Source organism: Ptychodera flava, chromosome 11, assembly GCF_041260155.1.
Source record: "Ptychodera flava strain L36383 chromosome 11, AS_Pfla_20210202, whole genome shotgun sequence".
NCBI classification, from domain to species: Eukaryota; Metazoa; Hemichordata; class Enteropneusta; family Ptychoderidae; genus Ptychodera; species Ptychodera flava.
Window position 1 is genome coordinate 31923469 of NC_091938.1, and position 21067 is coordinate 31944535.

Below are 21067 nucleotides of genomic sequence, written 5' to 3' on the forward strand. Positions count from 1 at the left end.
TTAGGCATAAGAGTGATGACGGCCTGTCTCTGTGAGTCAGACATTTTGCCATGAACATGTGAATAATTAAGAGTCCACACAAACATCAGCTATATCTTCCCAAAAATACACATAAAACTCAGCACAGATTCCATCATTTCTTGGTGTCTTGTTTTCGGCTAAATTTCTCACAATTTTCCAGCATTCAGAGATGGACAGTAAACCTTCACATGTTTCACACATGATATCATCGAGTTGTGGAATATTTTCATTTCCAAAGAAAAGTTCTGCATTTCTTCCATTCAACTCTACGTCTTTTTTTGAATACAAATTGGAATTGAAACGCCTCTGTTCATTTAAAATACTATTTTGATTTGTAATGAACTCGTCATGACCCGTTTTTAACTTCTTCATATGTTTTTTTGAAGATCCGGACTTGTCCAAAACGAAGGAGAGCTTTGACGATTTTAACCATGCTCATGCCAGTTAATGTGGGACCTTAAAATTGCCCCATTTGGAATATTTTCATTAATATCGTCATACATCTTTTTCATACTCAGTAATGGCGCTATCATGATTGGAAATATCCCTGGAGAGCAAACTTCAGCATTTTCAATTTAATGCTGATGTCCTTTTCGAGGTTTCTACGTTCTTTTGCACGACTATTACTAAAATTGACTGTAAAGCCCTTAATGTAAAACTTAAAACCTCCAATTTGCATCTATGGTCTTTCATGGAGCTGTACTCGTTTCTCCATTGGCTGATTTTGCGCTTTTTATTTCCAAAGAAATGTTCGGCATTTTTTCCATTCAACCCTACGTCTTTTTTGAATACAAGTTGGAATAAAAACGCCTCTGTTCATTTAAAATACCATTTTGATTTGTTAAACATCTGGTTATTTTGATGTTACGATTATGCGCTTCATTTGAGTTACGTAATTACCGTAATTTAGAAGAGCGGAATTTAACTTCAAGTACTCCGGATCCCGATTCTGATCGTCAATCTTTCGAAAAGAAACAAAGACTGCGTTGTGATCTGTGTGCACTGCTAGTATAATATCAACGTCAGCAATCTCACTATGAAGACCATCAGAAACCAGCCGAAAGTATAAACGAGACTGAATAAGAGGGGAACGTTGCCTCCAGGTATATTTTCTTACACTTGGATTACGAATGCGCCAAATATCATGCAGATCATACTTGAACAAAATGCGTTCAAGCGTCTCTGCAGCTTGAGGTTTGTAAATGGCAGCACCACCAAACCTGTCTAAATCTTTGTGAAAAACACAGTTGAAATCGCCACCAACAAAAATGTTGTCTCGAAAAGAAAGTTGACAGTCATCCAAAAATTCTTGCATATCATTAAAAAACAGCATCTGTTCCCTTTCATTATTTGGTGAGTAAAAGGGCACACTGATGTTGTAAATATACGCATCGCATTTGTCTTATACCGGAACGATTTAATTTGCGAAAAAAAAAACATTGATCGCAAGGTCGGAAAACTCATTCAAATCAAGAACCTACAGTATTAAAACTATATAGTCAATACATGCACTGTACCTGTCAGCAGCTTCATTCTAAATTTTTCTGTTGACGCTGCTTTATAATCGCTTTTTTACAACAGTAATTATACGTGAAAAATATGAAAGTCGTACTGATCTTAGGAACCCAGGGCACGTTTTAACAATTTCATTTTCAGTGATTGTGCCAATGCATGCATGATTGGTCAGAATGTTTGATGTAATAACCAATGTGTTGAATAGCATAACATAGCTTGTCTTCACTACACAATGCATATGCCACGAAGATTCGCATAGCAAAAAAACTAATGAAATATAGCAATTAAGAATGACCAGTGAGGGCAGTGTTTAAAACCATTGATGGTTTGAAAGAGCTGACGATCAAATGATATCCCCTAGATGCAAAGCACAAAATTAGCAAAATGTTTTTAGTAATAAAAAGTAATATTTGTTGGCCAAGAAAACTATCCTTTGACGCAAAATATTTGAACTGAAAAATGTTGAAGAATGTAAGAAGTGCTCCTGCCAATCTGCTAGAAAACAATATCATCAACAATACACTTATCAAATATTCAGCCGCACAAGGAATTGATGATGACAACTATGGTAGATCATTTTCTTATTTAATGTACCAAACGTCCTACGTACCATGTTATATGAAATGCACCATTTTGCAAGAAAAAAATAATTGTTTTCTTCAATCCTATGTAATGCAAATAATGTTTTTTGTTGTCTGTGTGGATGATAATAAAAGTATAATAATCCTTGTTTTAGTTTTTTTTACTTTCCAAGCTTTGTGAGGTTGAAAACTTGTAAGAAGCCATCTTGAGTCCTATATTTTCTTCCTCACAAGATCATTATCAGCAAGGCTTTGAATATACTTATTCTCTCGTATGTTGTGTACTTGCTTAATTATCTACGGTTATATTGACATGACTTTTCATGTTAAATGTATCAAGTTTTTTTGAAAGAATACTATTTTTGCGGATAGATGTTGGCACCTGTGTTGTAATTGGGAAAATCATTTATATTACTTCTAATTTTAATATTTTATGAAGACATACTTGTACATATTACTGTACATGAATTTAACTTGTTCACTGTAGTTGGGCTGTTAAGTAATATTTATACGCATGCTATGCTACAAATTTTCACTTTCACATTTAAAGTTTTCTTTAGAAATAAAAACAAGATTTCTTCATAATTTGATGCCAAAATGATGCCATAATTGATTATTTCTCACTTTTATATTGCATGATACACAGTGTGTTATGTCGGCAAAGGTAACATACAAAATATTTTGTATTTCAATCGGTGTGTTTGTTAAGCTGAATTCATTGACATGCAACTGATTCTTAAACAAATGCCAAGATTCAGTATAAGATACTATAGGCTTATTGGGTTTTACTCACTTATTTGTGTATGCTATAGTCAATTCAATTATTTAACATAATCTGTCTTGTTTTGAAGAACACTCAGTTGAGTTGACTGTTGACTGTGCACTGAAGCATCAAAATTTACCAAAGACTACGAACAGTCGACTCTCAGTCTTGGAACAGCTTTCCCTACTGAATTATAGCTGAAAATCAACTGAAGTATCAAGACTTGAAGCTAGAGGTGGCAAACTCAACACAGTTTCAGTAGATAGACTCATGGATACTGTTAGGTCCGACCACAGTATCAGAGGCATGTGACGCAGTTAAGATACACATATAGCACATGGAAAGAGAAGCACTATTAGCTGTGACGAACGTCGGTCAATTTGAGTCACTGTCATTTCTGGTCCGTGTATTAGACAAACACTGTTCGGACTTTTAGTTTGAGACAATATCAATTATAATATTTGAAACAAAATTTTAATACTTAATCTTCGTCATCAATATTACCGTCTCAAGACATCCGTGAAATGAATGACAGTGCTTGTAATATTCTGAACAAAACTGTCCGTGTCCGAATTTAAAGGTGGGAAATGGTAGTCATAGCCTGTGGCTTAGTCGAGGGCATCGTAACCATGAACGGTTCATATTTCCGGCCGTCAAACCTAAAATGGCATTCAGTAAATTTCTAAGAACCTAGTCAGCACTGTTTTGGCAGTGTCGTCTCATTCAACTGGAGCACGCACTGGAGTTACGGTCGTGTACCTTTCTGCTGAAGCAGCGCAAGATAATTGGTTATGGACAAAAATATCTAGAAACATTTTAAACAGGAAGTTACCCTATAAAACCGGATTATGGTAAGTCTATGCAAAATGTAAAAAATCCACGCCGCTAATCGTACGTGCCGTGTTCGGTTCCAGAATCCCATAATTTTGTCATGTGTCATGTATTCAATTTGTTATTGAGTCTTGTATGTCTGTGAATATACAGCAACTAAACTTGAGTCGAAAATAAACTGTAAAAATGTTCTCTTTTTGTCGGGGAACTCAAGTCATGTCCCTTGTACTAGTCATTTGACCCCCATTCGTATATGTCACGAAATATGTCACGAAAGTGCCCATCATCATTTAAATCCATTCTATGGTCAAAGCGTGTTTACCCAGCTTTTCGAAGCAAAAATAGCGGGCGGAGCTGAGATATCAGCCTGAAAGTTTTCAGCCGAGTTCTATGTAGGCACAGGGTTTTTTTTTCAATCGTGACGTGCGCATTTTCAGCGAAAGTACGTGTAAGCTATATAGTTCAACGGATCATAGAAAGTCAGTCAGTGACCCGTGACAGCTTTCCCCACAGAGATTTAGACGTGGTGAGTATGGCCTATTTGGAGCAAATCGGCCACACCCACCACGTCCATTAAAATTAATGAGTTTACTTTTCTTGTTTACGCACACACTCATGTCCGTTGGGAATCTTGGGAATAGCTATTACATCAGATTGACAGCCCCCTCACGTGGGCAGTGAATTAAGATTACTCTGAGACAGTTTCCAAATAAAGCAAAAATGTGTTGCTTTCACAAATTTCCCTTCAAATACAACACTAATGTTCATCAAACAAGGAAAGCTATACAGGCCTAACATAACCATTTGTAACAACATTCGAAACACAGTGAGCATGTAATGACCAAGTTATTCCATAATGCTGCCCACGGTCCCTCCACAAACTTTGGCTTGCCGTATGGCATAGAGGTACTAGCTCCGCTCCTGGCTCTATGATCGTAGTGAGCGACTAACCATGACACTAGAAGAGACATGGACAAACGTACACGTGGCCGTAAAATAAAACCACGGAGATTACCATCAGTATTTACTTAAAGCAATTTTCTGTCACGTTATTAACCGATGAACGATGGTAAGCTATTAGCCCTACAGCCGGTATGGGTCAAGAGTGCTCGGCTCCCGGGGCTCGGCTATGACTACGCCGCCGTATTATAGCCCTACAGCACCGTGACAGAACGGACTAGCGTATGTGCAGACTGACGCCAGAGTAGCCACGGAGGCTCTTCTTTTATTGAAATATAGTCTTTGGTACGACAAAATTTGCAGCCACCTAAGTCTGTGTACAGTGATTTGTGTTCGTCCACTATGTTTCCCTCCATTATGGTGGAGGGTAACGTAGTGAACAGAACATGTACACAGAGGTCCACACAGCATCGTACCTATGGTGTATTAGGGAGCCTTCAGAAATTACAGGGGGGGGGGGGAATTGGGGAAGGGTCACTTTTTAGAAAACTGTTCAAGAGGGAGGGTTACTTTTTATAAGTTAACCTATTTTGGGGGAGGGTCACTTTTGACAGAAGCTGATTTTATAGCAAAAACTTTGACTGTCCGTTTGATATTTCCTAAGTAGGAAATCACCAACAACATACGTACACATTATCCACAAGTTTCACAAGCAAAGAAGAAGCAGTGGTATCCTACATTTAACTCCATCAACAGTTAAAACTGATAAAAAACAAGAGACGAAAACATAAGCAACAGGTTGATAAGTGTATATCAATTATAAAATGTACATAAATGCAAAGACATTGTCAGTTTTATATTGAAAAAATTGTGTATAGTTCTCTCATAGACTACCATGTACAGCAAATCAACTTTTCAGTGAAATTCCAAAATCAAATTTCTTGCAAAACCATGGACTTATGACCACTCTATTTTAATCAAAAACATTAATGTAAATAATCAAGCGCACATACATGCACAGATTTACGTAGTTTTGCATTGGAAAAAAAATTATAGTTTCATCATAGACCGCCATGCATAGTCAATCAACATTTCGGTGAAATTCCAAAATCAAATTTCTTACACAACCATACACTTGTAACCACTCTAGTCTAATCAAGAACATTAATATCAATAATCAAGAGTACACAAAGGCAAAGATTTACCTATTTTTGTATTCGAAAAAATTAAACTATTCATAGTTTCATCATAGACACCATGGATAGTGAACCAATTTTTAGAGAAAATTCAGAAATCAACTTCTTGTACACAAATGCACTTCCCAATTCAAGTATATTCAAGTATATTTGAATACATAATCAAACATATATAATATACAGATATAGCATGTTTTGTGGGGGGAAATTGTTAATAATTGGCCTGATAGACTCCATGTATTATGATTTGACATTTGTGGATGAAGCACTAAATCAGCCACATCTTACCTTCTTATAGTTGCACAAAATATGGTGACCCTCCCTCAAATGTATGAAATAACACATCTCTTCCAACAATTCTTGCGTGATAAATTGCGACTGTCCCTCCAAAAACACCAGCCCTCCCCTCTGTAATTTGTCGCTAACATAACTATTGAACCAATTGTTATGTAAATTAAGAACCAATTGTTATGTAAATTAGCTGATACTGTTTCAGTTATTCCTGGGGAGAATACGGCAGTGGTTGACGACAGGGTCAAATTTAAAATATCGGACAAGGGGGTCACATTTTAGACAGGAGGATAGGGGACAGTCACATTTTACGGTGCAGGTGTGCGCAAAATTCCCCTGCCCATCCCCCTGTAATTACTGAAGACTCCCTTAGCTCTGTTGACAGTAGCGCATAGTTACTCGAAAAGACCAAGTGTACACCAACCTGAACTTTCTTATGTCTCACAAAGATACCCGGTCCGATATATCCCATGAAATACTGACACTAATCTTTCCGAATCAAATAATCATCACATACATTTGAAACAAAAACATAAAAGACAAATTAGTGAAGACAAGACTAAACAAACAAACGAACAGCAACGAAGTGGTAACAGCGTCTTCATCAGAGGTTTTAACAAATCAAAACGTATATTCTAACAACACTGTTAGTAGAACAAAGCAATCAAACAAGAACAAAACAAAACCCATAAACTCAAGCGACTGAAAAAGGAACTACTCTGGTTTCCGAAGCCAAAGCGTCAAAAGAATCACAGAGTCTCGGATATAGCGGACCCGGCTTCGTTTTCCCATGGCTAATTTCCAACACCAAAAAGCCGACACACAACACAGTTCATAGCATGTCAATAAACAATTACACAACCAGACCATACCACAAAACCTTAAACAACACGACTCCAAACGTAATTCCATAGCCGATGTGTGCAGCTACGTTCCCTTATTTTACTTGCAATAAGTCATGTTTTCCTGTGTTTTCCCTCTCTACAGACTATGGTTTCGATAAACTGCTAATGAGATTTTTAATTACGACGTTGCTTTCCAAGTCACCTACCCAACCATTTTAAAGTGGTGACCAAGATGGTCAGAACAGCCAATTTGGACAATTACGTTCAAGAATCTGGGAAAAGGTGCTAAGAGCGTGCGATAGATATATTGACAATATAAATATTGAGAACAGTAGGATTAAGGGAGGTGTGACTAGTCCAACCTGTTGAGTTTCTGTTTGGAGAAAAGTTGGAATGCCGTATCATCGATTGAGTCCATTACCATCGAGTAGCTCTGAATTTTCGTAACAAGATAAGAAAGGCCAAAACACCACAAATAGACAAGCGTCTTTTGAGAGAAAAGACCATTTTTGACTGCGAGGTATAAGGTTACTCAAACGGATTAAAATCAGATGTAGAGTACGGTGACGTCCATACTTGCGCGGTATTCTCTTGCGGTCGCCTCTTACTACATCTGACCATGTCTATTTTTTAAATCCATGATCTGACCAACTCCCATAGAAGGTCGCGTTCAAATCTAATGCTCTGGCCAGAACAGCCGATCCGTCAGAAGCCGCCTTACAGAGAACAATAGGTATGACTTGCACGCATGCATATGCACGAAGAAGAACGACGCACCGGGCCATCCACGCAGTTGTAACACAGGCACACGGTGAATTTTAAAATCACCTGTCAGTAATTTTAATGTTGAAACATGCTTTTCATTATTAACTGTGCAAACGGAAATCAAGCGGACAGTCCTGCATATGATGCTGTGTCTTCCTGACGTAATACGGCTTCCCACCACAGCCCTGCTGACTCATAGGATTAACACGGCCACATCGGTCCTGATTGGACCGCCCACGTAAAGCTACCTTTTCTAAAGTTCTACTTTTGGCCAAATAACTCATTAGATAACGCAATCAGATAAGTTCTTGCAAGATCGTGAATCGTTGTTAAACGCTTCACGGTTTGGGACGAGAGCAAACTTTTGAATATATGAGAGGTCGGCCAGTTGCGAGCTCGGCCAGTGGGAGAACTCGGCCAGTTACGAGCTCGGCCAGCTGGAGAAGTCAGCCATTTGGCAAACTCAGCCAGTAGGAGTATCTCGGATATGCTGAGACAACAGTGTTCTTCTATTTTCTAGGTCGCGCCAAAGTTAAAATGTGAAAGCGATGTCAATGTCATTCATGAGCGCGATGTTTGCAAACTTCCTTCCACCATGGAGTTACCTCTTTCATTCAAAGATAACTACAAGATGACATCGGCCGCACAGTGTGGTACATCTTGTTTTGCTTTCCATTAAAAAACCTTTAAACCTACAATTTACTACCGCCAAACCATAACATAAAACGTTATTCATCCAACGATCACTGCCAATTTGTACTTCTCGATCGTACGCCCTACCCGCGATCTGCAGAAACGTTGAGGCCGACCAATGTGTTTTTCAGAGTGGAACGTTTCTTGTTGTTTTCTGGATGTTCAACAAAATAACATAAAAAAACTAAAATTGGCATGCGTATAAAAGCATCTGTTGACTGTGAAGAGAAAATGTACGCAATCATATGTGAGTGGCCGACCTCTCCCACTGGCCGAGTTGGTCGGCGCGGGCACTGGCCGAGCTGTCAACTGGAAGACCTCTCTGGCTCACATTTTTTGCAGTCTGTGAGTGAGCGATTGAGTGCCTCGGGTAGGCATACATCAGAATCGAGCTGATTTCGGCCGAAAGTAGAAAAGGTAGTTTTTCGCGAGCGATCCAAATCGGAACCGCGGTCGCCGTGTATTCCGCCTATCAGCAGGGCTGTGGTTGGAGCTCAGGCCGTATACACGCCGGGAACACACGGCATACGCAGGGCTAATTTTATGACATAAAGTGAGCAGTGCCCAGTGAACGACTTTGGCTGCTCAGTTCTACTGTTACTTATACACTCCAATATGATGTGTACAAGACAGCCGAACGGCCACAAATTTCAAGATTGCAATTTGAAAGTGCGTCGTGTTGTGTACTTGTCGCTGCAGATTTGAACAACGATCGGAAAGGAACATGAATGGCACAAATTTTAGTCCTGCTTTTTGTCACATAATTTTGTTCTCCTGTATTGCATGCAGTCAGAGTCAACCTCGCTACGTAAATGTCACCATGTATGTAACATTCGTGATGCCATTTCTGTGGCCGGCGTCGGGTTCACCTTGGCATTGTCTGCCAACTTGCAGCATACTACGCGCTGCCAGCACTGTCCATGTTGTCAAATACTTTGCGAAAATGTTATCAATAATTCATTCATTCAATTTAGCAACTAATCTGGATAGAGATATTATATTCATCATCCTGTAGCACTATAAAAAGCTGTATTTCCACTCGGTGTTCACTATTACTGTCAGGGAGATGCGACAGCGGAGGGGATTTACGTTCATCCGGCCACAGAATATGATCGTGTTCAGCGAAGACCGTCATTTTAATATTCAGACAGAATGTTATAATTCAATGCTCCAAATCCCTCCAGCATGTAACAGATAACTTCTGGGCGTCCCCATTCCTGTATCTTCCTGTTAAATAGATGCGCCTGCTGAAGTTCACGGTCATCGTATCGGGCAGGACAGAGTTTTCCCCCAGCCACATTACACCACCTTTTTCAATATGTCGTGAGAAGAAGCCGAAGCCAGTCCTTATAATCGAAAATTAAGCAAGCTGTAATAAATGTTTGTGATAGTATTACAATAAAGTACCCCAGCGGATGATACATGAATCGAACTAATGATCAGTTCAAGCCTTAATTAAGTATTCTTGGGCTTACATGACGTGAACTGATCTAAATCCGTCGAACACCATTCGCTATTAGTTTTGTTAGTGTACACGTAACAAAATGGTATCTTTCAAATACAGTAAAGCTCAAATCGCATTTCCATGGTCACCATTATGGAAAATGTACATTAAACTGATGGCATTAATGTACTCAGCCTGAAATTTTCCCAATCTGTCACGACAAATGACAAAAACACACGTGGAATTTCATAGGTGCTTGTGTATTTATAATTGGCTCTAAATGTGTAACATGCCATTCCCATATCACGTCACTGTAATCCCAGCAGAAGTACACATTTTACATGAAATTTTGACACAAAGGTTTTGTTTGTTACAAGATTCAAATGTTTTCAATATATAATTTTGTACATCCCACTTCGATTGAAATATAATTAACGGTGACAAGTGCAACTGCAAATCAGTGTCGTACACGGACTTAAGACTCTGAACGGATTAACATGTTCATATACATGCAGAAGTGCCAAATATAGCAATAAAAATCGATTGTTTTGGTAATCAATTTTGTGGACATTTTATGTGAGGAATGTTTTTAAAGTGAAGCCATGACAAATTATATATTATCTATCCTACTGTTTATATAATCACCAAGCCTAAAATGTTCATTAGAAAAAAAAACTTCAATTACATACAACATTTTTCTAAGAAAACGTACAGTGGTTCTTCGAATTCTTGAGCTTAAAATATGAAGATATTTCTCTCTTCTGATTTAAGATATTTAGCGATAGAATAACACGCACATCAAATTCAGCTAGTTTTAGCTATTCACGACAGGATACATTCTTACCGTCAACGTAAAACATGATTCCAACAACATGTTTACAAATACTCTTTATCTACAAGTATTCAAAGTTAGCTTTGTTTGTCATGTTACACCCTATGGCATGAATTCAATTCTTTCATTACACATTTGATGTTGTTGCCATCAAGGGTTAAGAGAAATTCTTCATTTTGAGACGATGTAATTCTCTATTTTGGCGTTCTTTTGAATGACCAAGAATACGAAGCTATCACTTTTTCAAATTCAGGTGAAGCTGGACCTTGGTCATGATTTTAATTCCCGATTATTCGTGTTTTTGAAAATCGAATCACAAATAGTGTGCTACTTTGATTGTAAGTTAAACGAAATGTGATAGATACACACTACGTAGTTAAACATTTCTCTGCTAATAACTATTCACATATACATCAATTTGGCTAACAACATATTTGATAATTATACTTTAACTTTGTATTTTCTTTGACACACATGTGAAACTTATCAAATACCTAAAGAGAAGTTAACAGGTTCAAATCTTTCATTTCGATATGCGAACAAATCTCCAAATATAGATACCAATAGCCTTATTTTACCTTACAACCAAAACATCTGTTTCAGACAAAGTAAATATACTTCTTTATAAACGCTTAAAAGTAACATTGTGATAAAATGGATCAATATAAACTAGATGATGATATAGTGGATTTGAAAAATTACGATTAAAATATCTAAGATAATGAAACAAACAGCTGTTCTATGTTTAAGCAGTACATAACGAGTAAAATTCATCTTAAATACATTTTAGCCAATACTTCAACAATTGAAACTGGACAATTCGAGCAAACATTGCGAATGTTGTTTATATTCACTTTTTCACTATGAGGGCTTTCTAGTAAGGTAGGATATGATCGATATTGCGCTGGTCTTATGTTAAACTGACTATGTAATCATTACAATGAAGACCGAATATACATTGCGCACAATCGTGGTGCTTTTTGTCTAAATCGAGAAGTCTTCTTCGAACTCAATAGGTATGACCTTGTTCCTTTTTTCCTGCTTCTTTGCCTATAAATAGAACATTAAATGTAATGTTAATAAACATTAAATTTGTGCAGAACCATTCTTTGGCGATTTATTATCTGGGATTAAAACCGATTTCGGTGTATGCACATTTAGTCTTTACTGCATATCGTAAACTGATAGGGGACATTTGACTTGCGTTGATGTAAAATACGACCAGCTTTTGATCAAAACATCACTACGTTCTCTTAGTCATATGAGATCTTAATCATACTATTCCCATGTCTAAATACAATACACAGTAAATGATTGCCCTCTCCTCTCACTTACTACAATAATTTGAAACATTGATTTGGAGAAGTTTGTTGATCGCATAGCTGTACTTTTGCCCATATCAATTGAGTAAACTATGAAATAAATAAATAAATAAATAAATAAATAAATAAATAAAGCTAATTATTTGATTAATTGATTTTATCAATTATTAGTGAGTTAATCAATTGATGGGTTTTCAGACATACCAGAATAAACATTCCCGTGATGGCATCAGACTTCGCTTTCTCCTTCTGTTGTTTGACTTTTTTCAACTGCTTAATCGTCGTCATATGCTGCTGTACTTGACATCTTATACGTCTTCGTGCATCAAAGCGTGCATTCTCTGTTTTCTTCACCTCGACTAAGCCTGCCTTATAATCCTCATCTCCTTCATAGTGTATACGAATTGCCCTTATCATCTATATATGAGAAATAATTATATGATAAATAGATTGTTTTAAGTATACTAGACTATGTTAACTCAAAATTAGAAATGATCTATGTTGTCTTTAATTTGTCAACACAATTTTCATTGTTAGGTAATTGAGTTAGATAAATTGCATCTATTCATCAAAGGAGAACGTTGATATCAATGTTGATAAATGTTTATATGGTCACACATGTCTTTGAGTTGAATAAGCCTATCCTTTACAAATAACATAACATAATATAATATGAAATCAAAGCATTGATATAACTATATGACTCTATCAGATGGATAAAAGAGAGTCAAGATTATTGAATGTCTAATGTTTATCTCAAAAAAATTCCAGATTACATAAAATCGAATGCTTATCAATTAAGATTGTGATAGGTTCGGGTCCATATCTGTGGTGGTGGTTTTCTAACTGTAAAATTCCAATTGAGGTCATCAAAATAGTTTACAATCTCAGTAGTGGGAGGACATACATGTCTATTTCAAAATCTACAATGCAATGATATCAATAAATGTCAGTCAAGATGTCTCATAGCCTATGTGCATATACGATTTTCCAACTACATGTAACAAATTCACTGTATTGCGGTTCAAGGAATAAGAATTGTTAGAATACCAACCCATTTCTTGTTGTGTAAAGTCAATTTATTCTTTTTGACTGCTATACAATATTCTACTTTCTGTATCTTTTGTAGTAATCTTTTGAAAATCAGATGATTTGGTTCCTGATTTTCAAGCTTTGCCAGATAAATATGGCGTTTGTAAATACTGATTTTTACTTCGACGACTTCTGACTCCGCCACCAATTTGCAACAATTTTCATACTATCACCTTCACTCATGACAAAAATATCGACAAAAATCGCCTGAATACTACTTTTCACAAATGATTTTTTTTTTCAACATGACTACCAAGAAACTATGTTTTTACCTAACAAGGTTTGATGCAACATATCTGCTAAAACTTCTATACATGGCAAGGCTGAATTTTGGTCGTGGAGCCTTGAGCAATATATAGGTGGCACACTGTGCGGTAGTCATCAGGCCAAATGTGCGTCCAGCCTTCCTTTTTGTCACATGATAAAATTTAGAGTTCACCACTCTAAACGACTGTATTGATATACTTCGCCACAGTTTACACTGTACGCTGTTTCAGAGTAGTCACATTGAGAAACATAACAGAATGGTGGCAAACATGTCGGACTTTGGGGACTCTGTCAGTCCCTTGTAACCTGGCTATTAATAGGTACAGGCACATTGTAAATTGGATTTGAATAAATCGGAAAATCGTTTGCACCAGTATTTTGCACAAGGATTGGGTTGCTAGTCAATGAATTGTTCAGTAGCTGTGATGGTGCATAAAACACACGTCGAAAACTGCCAAAACCATGGATCCAAATCTATAGCTTGATGACTATAGCAACAGAGTGAGCAACAAATTACTTACTTCCTTATTTGTTGCACATGCTGACAAAACACTACTGATGCCTGTTGAAGAGAAGTGTATATATATATATTTTTCAAATTTCTCAAAAGTGTTAGGTGACCTAAAGCTGTTTGTTGCAATTTTACAAATAACTCATAAATCAATTGTTTTACTAATTTAAAAAGAAAAGAAAAGCAGAAGAGATTACATTTGCAGATTAAATCGACATAATTTCACCATCCAATTATCTCAAAATAGTTCCAATCGTGTACGTGATAGATTTGACGACTTTTATACCCTGCTTGTACATCCGATAGATATGTTTGACTTTTTTTTGAATGTTTGAATTTTGCACTTCATCTCAGGGTTGCTGTAAGGCTATCATACATCGTCTTTCTCTATGATAAACGGTATCTTACTTAGTTTTGAGTGAACCTAGAATAAGTTAAAAGTCAGTGGAATGATGAAAGTGCAGATTCATAATTTAGAAGCAGCAAGATGTTTTATGGGTGTCGTTAATTTAATGCAAATCGAGGAGATTTGTCGAAAACTCAGAAGATGAAATCGGATTGTCATAACGTAAACAGTTAATGATTTGAATTAATTTGATATTTAATCGGTAGTATTTAATAAATGTTTCAAAATATCATTTCTCATTTTGATGAAAATGTTGGTGCAATCTTTTCTTTGAAATAAAGCAGGTGAATTTTTTTGAAGCCAAATATCGATGTTGAAGAGCGAGTTACAAGCATTGGGAAAACGCCTGAAATAGATTTGAAAAACAAAAAGAAAAACAGTTTCATACTCACAAACACAAACGACGCCAACGCGAATACATAGCCAGCAACGAGATCATCAGTAATAGTGGCGTATGACCCGCAATCCAATACGTAGCGTCTGCCAACAAAAACTGCATGATCAGATCTCAGTTCCTCCCTACAGTTGAAACGTAAAGTGTTTTCGGTAAAGTGTTACATGAGTACTGAAATTTTACGTCTAATACATGACTTGTAAAGTAAAAGACAACAACTATCTATTTTTCGTTCTTTCCTCTATACAATTTCCCAATGGTCTCAAGCCCTTTCGCAATGCATTTCATTGAATAAATGACGCAAAGTATATTTTTGTCTTATTTTTACATTTGAATTCTATAGCTAATGTAAACTGAAAAACTTTGTCTATTTCAGTGTCGACTTACCAGAATTTCTGCCATTCATCAGGTTCATACTTCTTCTTCTCCTTGTTGTATAGAATGTGAGTATATCCCAGGCAGAAAATACTTGTCTAGTATCGACAAATGAAAGAAAGTAGTATTATAGCACCTATCAAGAGAAGTAAAACTTTAATAGAAAAACAATTAACCAAAGATTAAACATATACAATTATTTTACGACGGGGCTTCTAAACGGATATTTTTCATTTATCATTTTGCTACGGTAATGCAATCAAGACACATATTTCAACCTTAATTATTTTTAGAAGCCTTCAAAAGACTTAATGCATTGTTACACATTACCTTACATCACTTGTAAGTTAAATATTATTACAAACTTTGATGATGACTGAATGGCTAACCGAATGGATGGATGAATAAAAGGTATATAAATGGTTGGATTGATGTATGGCTTGATGGATGGATTGATAGAATATAACACAAACAAACAAACGAACGAATGAATAAATGAATGGATGAATGGATGAATAAATTATTCAATGTAAAGATACAGAACACACCAGAACCATGGTCACATTAATGGCTGTTACAGCGTAGATCACCGAATTTCGATTTGGCTCCAGCAGCTGTGAATAAAGATTAATATGCTATAGTTTAAACACATAAATCATCTGTTAACGCTCGCGTAAACAATGTGAAGTGTAATGTTATGTGTGTAAAAACCGCAAATTCCTATCTGGGAATGGATAAAAATTTAACAAGTAACATGATTTATTGTTTTCATAAACTTTCTTCTAAGACAGTCTTCTGTATTCTTTTCATTATTATATTTTTAAACCTAATCATGCGATAGTCATGAAAACCTCCGGATCTTTTTGTCAGAAAAACGCTTCTTTTGGAAACTTCAGCTTAGAGGGTTCAAGTTTTTACTTTTTTGTGAGTTGCCTACACCATTTGTGATGTTTTTGTTTTATTTGCAAGGTATATTACTAGATCTAATTTCTTATTATTATCACACAAAATTGCGATTACCTTTTTGCATCATCAATCGCTCCGCTTGGGTTCATAGCAAACCAACACACCAATATCCCTGGCAGGATCCATCCAGTGCATACATAGAAAAGCCTATTGAGAATATACATAGAAGTCATATTTATGCATTATATGTCAGTTAATTTACACCTGTCTTTTTCATTACACTTGATCGGATTCATTATTTTGTGTACAGAATACAAACATTCTTTCAACATCATATTGGTATTAAATTTAAAACGGAATATCATAGAATATCAGAATCATACAAAGACGAAAAGCTTCTTGTTATTTTCACCGTCGCTGTACTTCATAAATAACTTAGTAAAAACTTGTTGATACGTGACCAATAACCTTTCACCTCAACAGAAGCTAAAGATGTACACATACCTTGCATTATTACTTGTGTGGATGTAGAAAGAGAGTCTCAGAAAAGCCTCGATGGATAAATTCAAAGTCCATGCGACATTGACGACTTGTGCCACTTGCACAGCTAATGCAACCGTTTGGCATGCTCGCTGAAAATAAGTTGGAAGGGGAAAATACCACATAAGCCAAAATTTGGAAGTGTTGGTTCAACAGAAATATATAACTATCGTCTAGTGCATACAAAAACCCTAAAAAATTAAATGGAAAATGGAGTACAGATGAAGTCTGATAGCTGACGACATAGGCATAACAAACACAAAGAAACAGAAAATAAAATGACATCAATGACTCACCGACTTTTCGTCGATACACAGGCTTGCAATGGTCAGTATTGGCATAAGAATATATGACAGTGTGGAAACTTTCAGCAAGTTATATCTATCCGTTGTTATCCTAGAAAAAATGGTCGTCGGTTATAAATATTATATATAAGCAATCCTCAGATATTAGACAGATGCATGAAACTTAAGTAACAAATGTAATTTCTTATCTTTCTTGCTGCAAACACACATATGTGCCATGAAAGAGTTAAGGACATAAGATACACTCTTTCTACATTATGAAGGCCAATACATAAAACGTGCGTATACAAAAAATAAACTCCATTTTTTAAATTTTAGATGTAAAAATTTGATATTTACCTGGAGAAGATCACAAACATAAATGATAACAAAAGCAGCAGGACTGACAACACGTTAACGATAATTGTTATCGTCCGTCGGGCAGCAATAGGAAACGGCTGAAAATTATCGAAGAGGAAAACGGTGTTAAACTATGTGATAGTAATTGACTACTTAAAAGTCCCATGGACAGATGTATTTTGTAATTCCACAAGTCATCATACCTTAGTTACATCCGCAAGTTAAGTATAAACTTATGCAACGCATTGTTCTCGTTCTTCTTTAACATTTAACCCATCGCTTAGCCGGGAAGTTCTCAAACATTGCATGCCTAGATTGCTATTGTAAAGCACACTACTAAAGTCAACTTCTACATTAACATGCAATATGAAACGTACCACAGGCTTCTCGCCTATAGTCATCAATATGGCGTAATTCCCAATTGCGTTGCATTTACATGTTGTGAAGCTCGTACTCGATTTTGACGAGACCTTGCTACAAGGTTGTGAATCCCATATGCTGACAAAGAATCAAAGTTTCATTTTAGGATGGAACAGTACATTTACGTTCCGTGAATAGATGTGACTTAGCAATCACAACTACATTTAATTGAACGTGACTCCGGGTTCCCTTGCTGCATAATATGCGAACACTACACAGGCATATGTTACAAAACGAAATAAGTGACTACTTTTTGTCGTTACCATTTAGCGCAAGCTGACTGCAACAAATATAAAACATGGCAATATAAACAAGCTCTGACAGTACTCCGTGACTGTGACTTTATGAGATACTGTTTTGTGAAAAAAATGACAATTATCATTTTGTCTGAGTCACTAAGTACTCGTGTTTTCTAAATCTTTATTCCTAAAATACAAAAATGCTAATTTTCACAATGAGTATCATAGTATTTTCAAAATAAGCCATGAAGTTTCAATTGAACGAAACGAAACACGAATGTTAAAGTAAGGATGAATAAACTCATGAAGCAGCCCTTTAGGGTTGCCTTACCTTTTTGGATTTCCATAGGCCATGTGAACACACTCAGCATCATAACCAACCTGCCATATGTAGAGAGAGAGAGAGAGAGAGAGAGAGAGACAGAGAGACAGAGAGACAGACAGACAGACAGACAGAGAGACAGACAGACAGACAGACAGACAGACAGACAGACAGACAGACAGACAGACAGAAACAGATACAGAAACAGTCAGCCAGACAGAAAACCAGACAGGCAGATAAAAAGGAAGAAATAGGCTCGGTTAAAAATGAACTGGAAACAGAGTTAGAATGAATCTATACGTTCAATAATTACAGAAAACAATGACCGAGTAAATATTGTTGAAATTTTGAAATAACATTTGTAATCATATCAGTCTATGTAAAGTAATTTGAAACAATATTCTGCCAATTTATTACTAAGAAAACAAAAAATATTCAAGACCTCAAATACCTTTATCACTAAGACTCGGTTATGAACTAATAGCTTTGTTTCTTTTACCTCTTTGTGGTACATCTTTGTTGTAAATTTCAGTGATTCCGTTTTCTGAATGGCACCAGAGTCTGTATATAGAGTAACTGATACAACAGGCGAGTTCACTTTCCGCACGCGTTTCAACGCTGTGATAGACTTTACCCATTGTCTTGATTCGTCCCTATAACAAAGCAAAAACATCAGTCTTATTCATCTACACGCAGAGAGGAATCATTCTCTCATGTGGTTTGTATATGACATTTTTGTTTAACTGCTACTAGCATTCAAAGGCAACTATTGGCAGCCAATTCCTGATCTACTTTGAAGATAGCTATTAACGTATCCGAACGGGAGTGACACCAAGACCTTTGTACGGTTAACCACTATTTATATCATACAGAAAACCACATTTATTTGATCAATGGTTTCTATGAAAGACTACAGTAGCCTATGTCAACCAATTAAAAGGTTATCATGTGTCAGCTGTGCTTCGATCTCCTGAATAGCTTGCTACATTATTAGAGGAGGCCAGATAGACACATTTGCAAAGAATTGCTCCATAGCCATCGTTTTTTTTTCACTCATGCCATGCGAGAATCGTAAAACCTATATGTTAAACTTCATAAAAACTACCCTTCTTAGAACGTGTGATTTTTCAAGGACGACGAATAAAACATATGTACTTCAAACTTTAGGGAGAAGTACCACTCTCAAAGATTGAGAGATTATTGAGATGAAGGTATGTCTGCGTATGGAGAGATAATCTTTGAGAGGTGAACTTATTTTACTCGTGATACTTATTTGTATTCACTCTTCATGACAAAACACAAGGATATGTTTCATCACGGCAATCGCCTTGTTATTGGTACCTGACAACTATTCGCGAATATTATTATGAAAAGAGGATACACAGAAAACTCTTGATACTAGGCATCCATGAATTCAAACAACGAATGTACTGTGGACGTCAACTTGCTATCCTTCTGGTTAATCTGCCCGTGTGTTATTCACAACAAAATTTTATGTAACCACCCCCTCCCCGGGAATAAGTAAATTGCTCGATCCAAAAACAGTATAACTACATAAATACGACCATTACCACCATCGGCACAGCCTTCTATGTCCGATAGTTAAATTGAAATGTATTCCATAGGCAAGCTAGAAGTATTAAATATTGAATAAAACGAATACTTACACTTGTGCATTGCCGACAGGCAACAGTTCTCCAAAGTTGTGATAGACATACACAATGGCAACACTTGTTTCTAATGTGAAGAGGCAAAAAATTGCTTTCATTAGTTTTGGATGGTTGGTCATACATTGAGCAACAACAATAACAAATATTCCATTATAATCGTTGTAACCACAGGGGCCTCATGAATGGCCCATTAAAATATAAGAAAAAATAGAGAATACTACTATTAAACTTTATTCTGTGTACGAGCCTTTTTTACCTTGTTCTCTCATCCTATCTATGTCCTACGTTTCCTCGCTTTGTGCATTGAGTCATGACGATTCAGTGTTAATTATGTATGCACTATAAAGCACGCCCTCGCTTGGCAACCATTTTACACGCTATTACCATGAAAGCCTTACAAGCCACAGCTTAGCATGGTAACAGTATTGGGGAGGGGATCTACACAGAACTCCTGTACTAAAAGTTCAGGAGGGCGCACAGCATAAAGCATACATAATTACTACTGAACCATCATGGCTCACATGGCTCACATGGAAGGAAATTTAGGAGCGAGAGGAGACAACAAGAAAAAAGGCCGCTCGTACACAAAATATGGTTTAATAACAGTATTATTTATGCTTCTTCATATTTTAATGGGCCATTCATGAGCCCCTGTGTATAAACACAGGCATTAAACGAAAGCATTTTGGTATATTCCTTTATCCCTGAGATACCAAACTAATTAGGTATCGATGAGACTTATCAAGCACTGACGTTCATGAAGCGAAAGCATAAAATCACAAAGTAAAGCTGCATCTTCCTATACTACCGTTCCAGAAGATATTTTTTGCTTATATCATTTGTGTTAAGGAAACAGTAGCGAGAACAAACATTGAACTTTATAAATGATAGTGTTAATCATACTTTAATATCGCGTAAAAACTTAGAATTTTATTTTATCTATGGCAATGGCTATTTCAACGAAAAAATGTGTTTACAAAAGGACCTATATATGTATCCGTACATAAACATACGAACGGAGAACAGATTCAGCTGGAAAAAAATTGCCTACCTGTATCGTTTGACAGATCAAATGACGGTAGAATAGCATCGCTTACAGATGTCTGGTTCACACTTCTAGCTACTCTTGAGCTGTGTTCATGTTCAACTCTCAAGGTTTCCATATCTTTCTTCCCACGTGATAACCAGTATGCCTGATATTCTGTTTTAGAAATTTAAAAGTGAATTCAAATAGTTGCTTTCAGTTGATTCCAACTGAAAGGAACTGTAACTTAAAGGAAAT

General features: G+C 36.4%; 2 protein-coding genes and 1 long non-coding RNA gene across 3 annotated transcripts in view; all 3 read right to left on the reverse strand.

Moving 5' to 3' along the window:
- Positions 1-21067, reverse strand: part of LOC139144120 (uncharacterized) — a 386360-nt gene that overhangs the window by 212134 nt on the left and 153159 nt on the right. The window lies entirely within an intron of this gene.
- Positions 1-21067, reverse strand: part of LOC139144121 (uncharacterized) — a 228164-nt gene that overhangs the window by 178404 nt on the left and 28693 nt on the right. The window lies entirely within an intron of this gene.
- On the reverse strand, positions 15056-20987 carry LOC139143119 (adhesion G protein-coupled receptor L4-like). The gene is made up of 11 exons (XM_070713273.1): positions 20837-20987; positions 19783-19852; positions 18615-18768; positions 18125-18174; positions 17512-17632; positions 17135-17232; positions 16787-16886; positions 16455-16582; positions 16065-16157; positions 15593-15658; positions 15056-15142 (listed from the first exon to the last, which is right to left on the reverse strand). Exons 1-10 carry the CDS (start codon positions 20946-20948, stop codon positions 15631-15633), a joined length of 954 nt encoding a protein of 317 aa, XP_070569374.1. The 5' UTR covers positions 20949-20987; the 3' UTR covers positions 15056-15142; positions 15593-15630.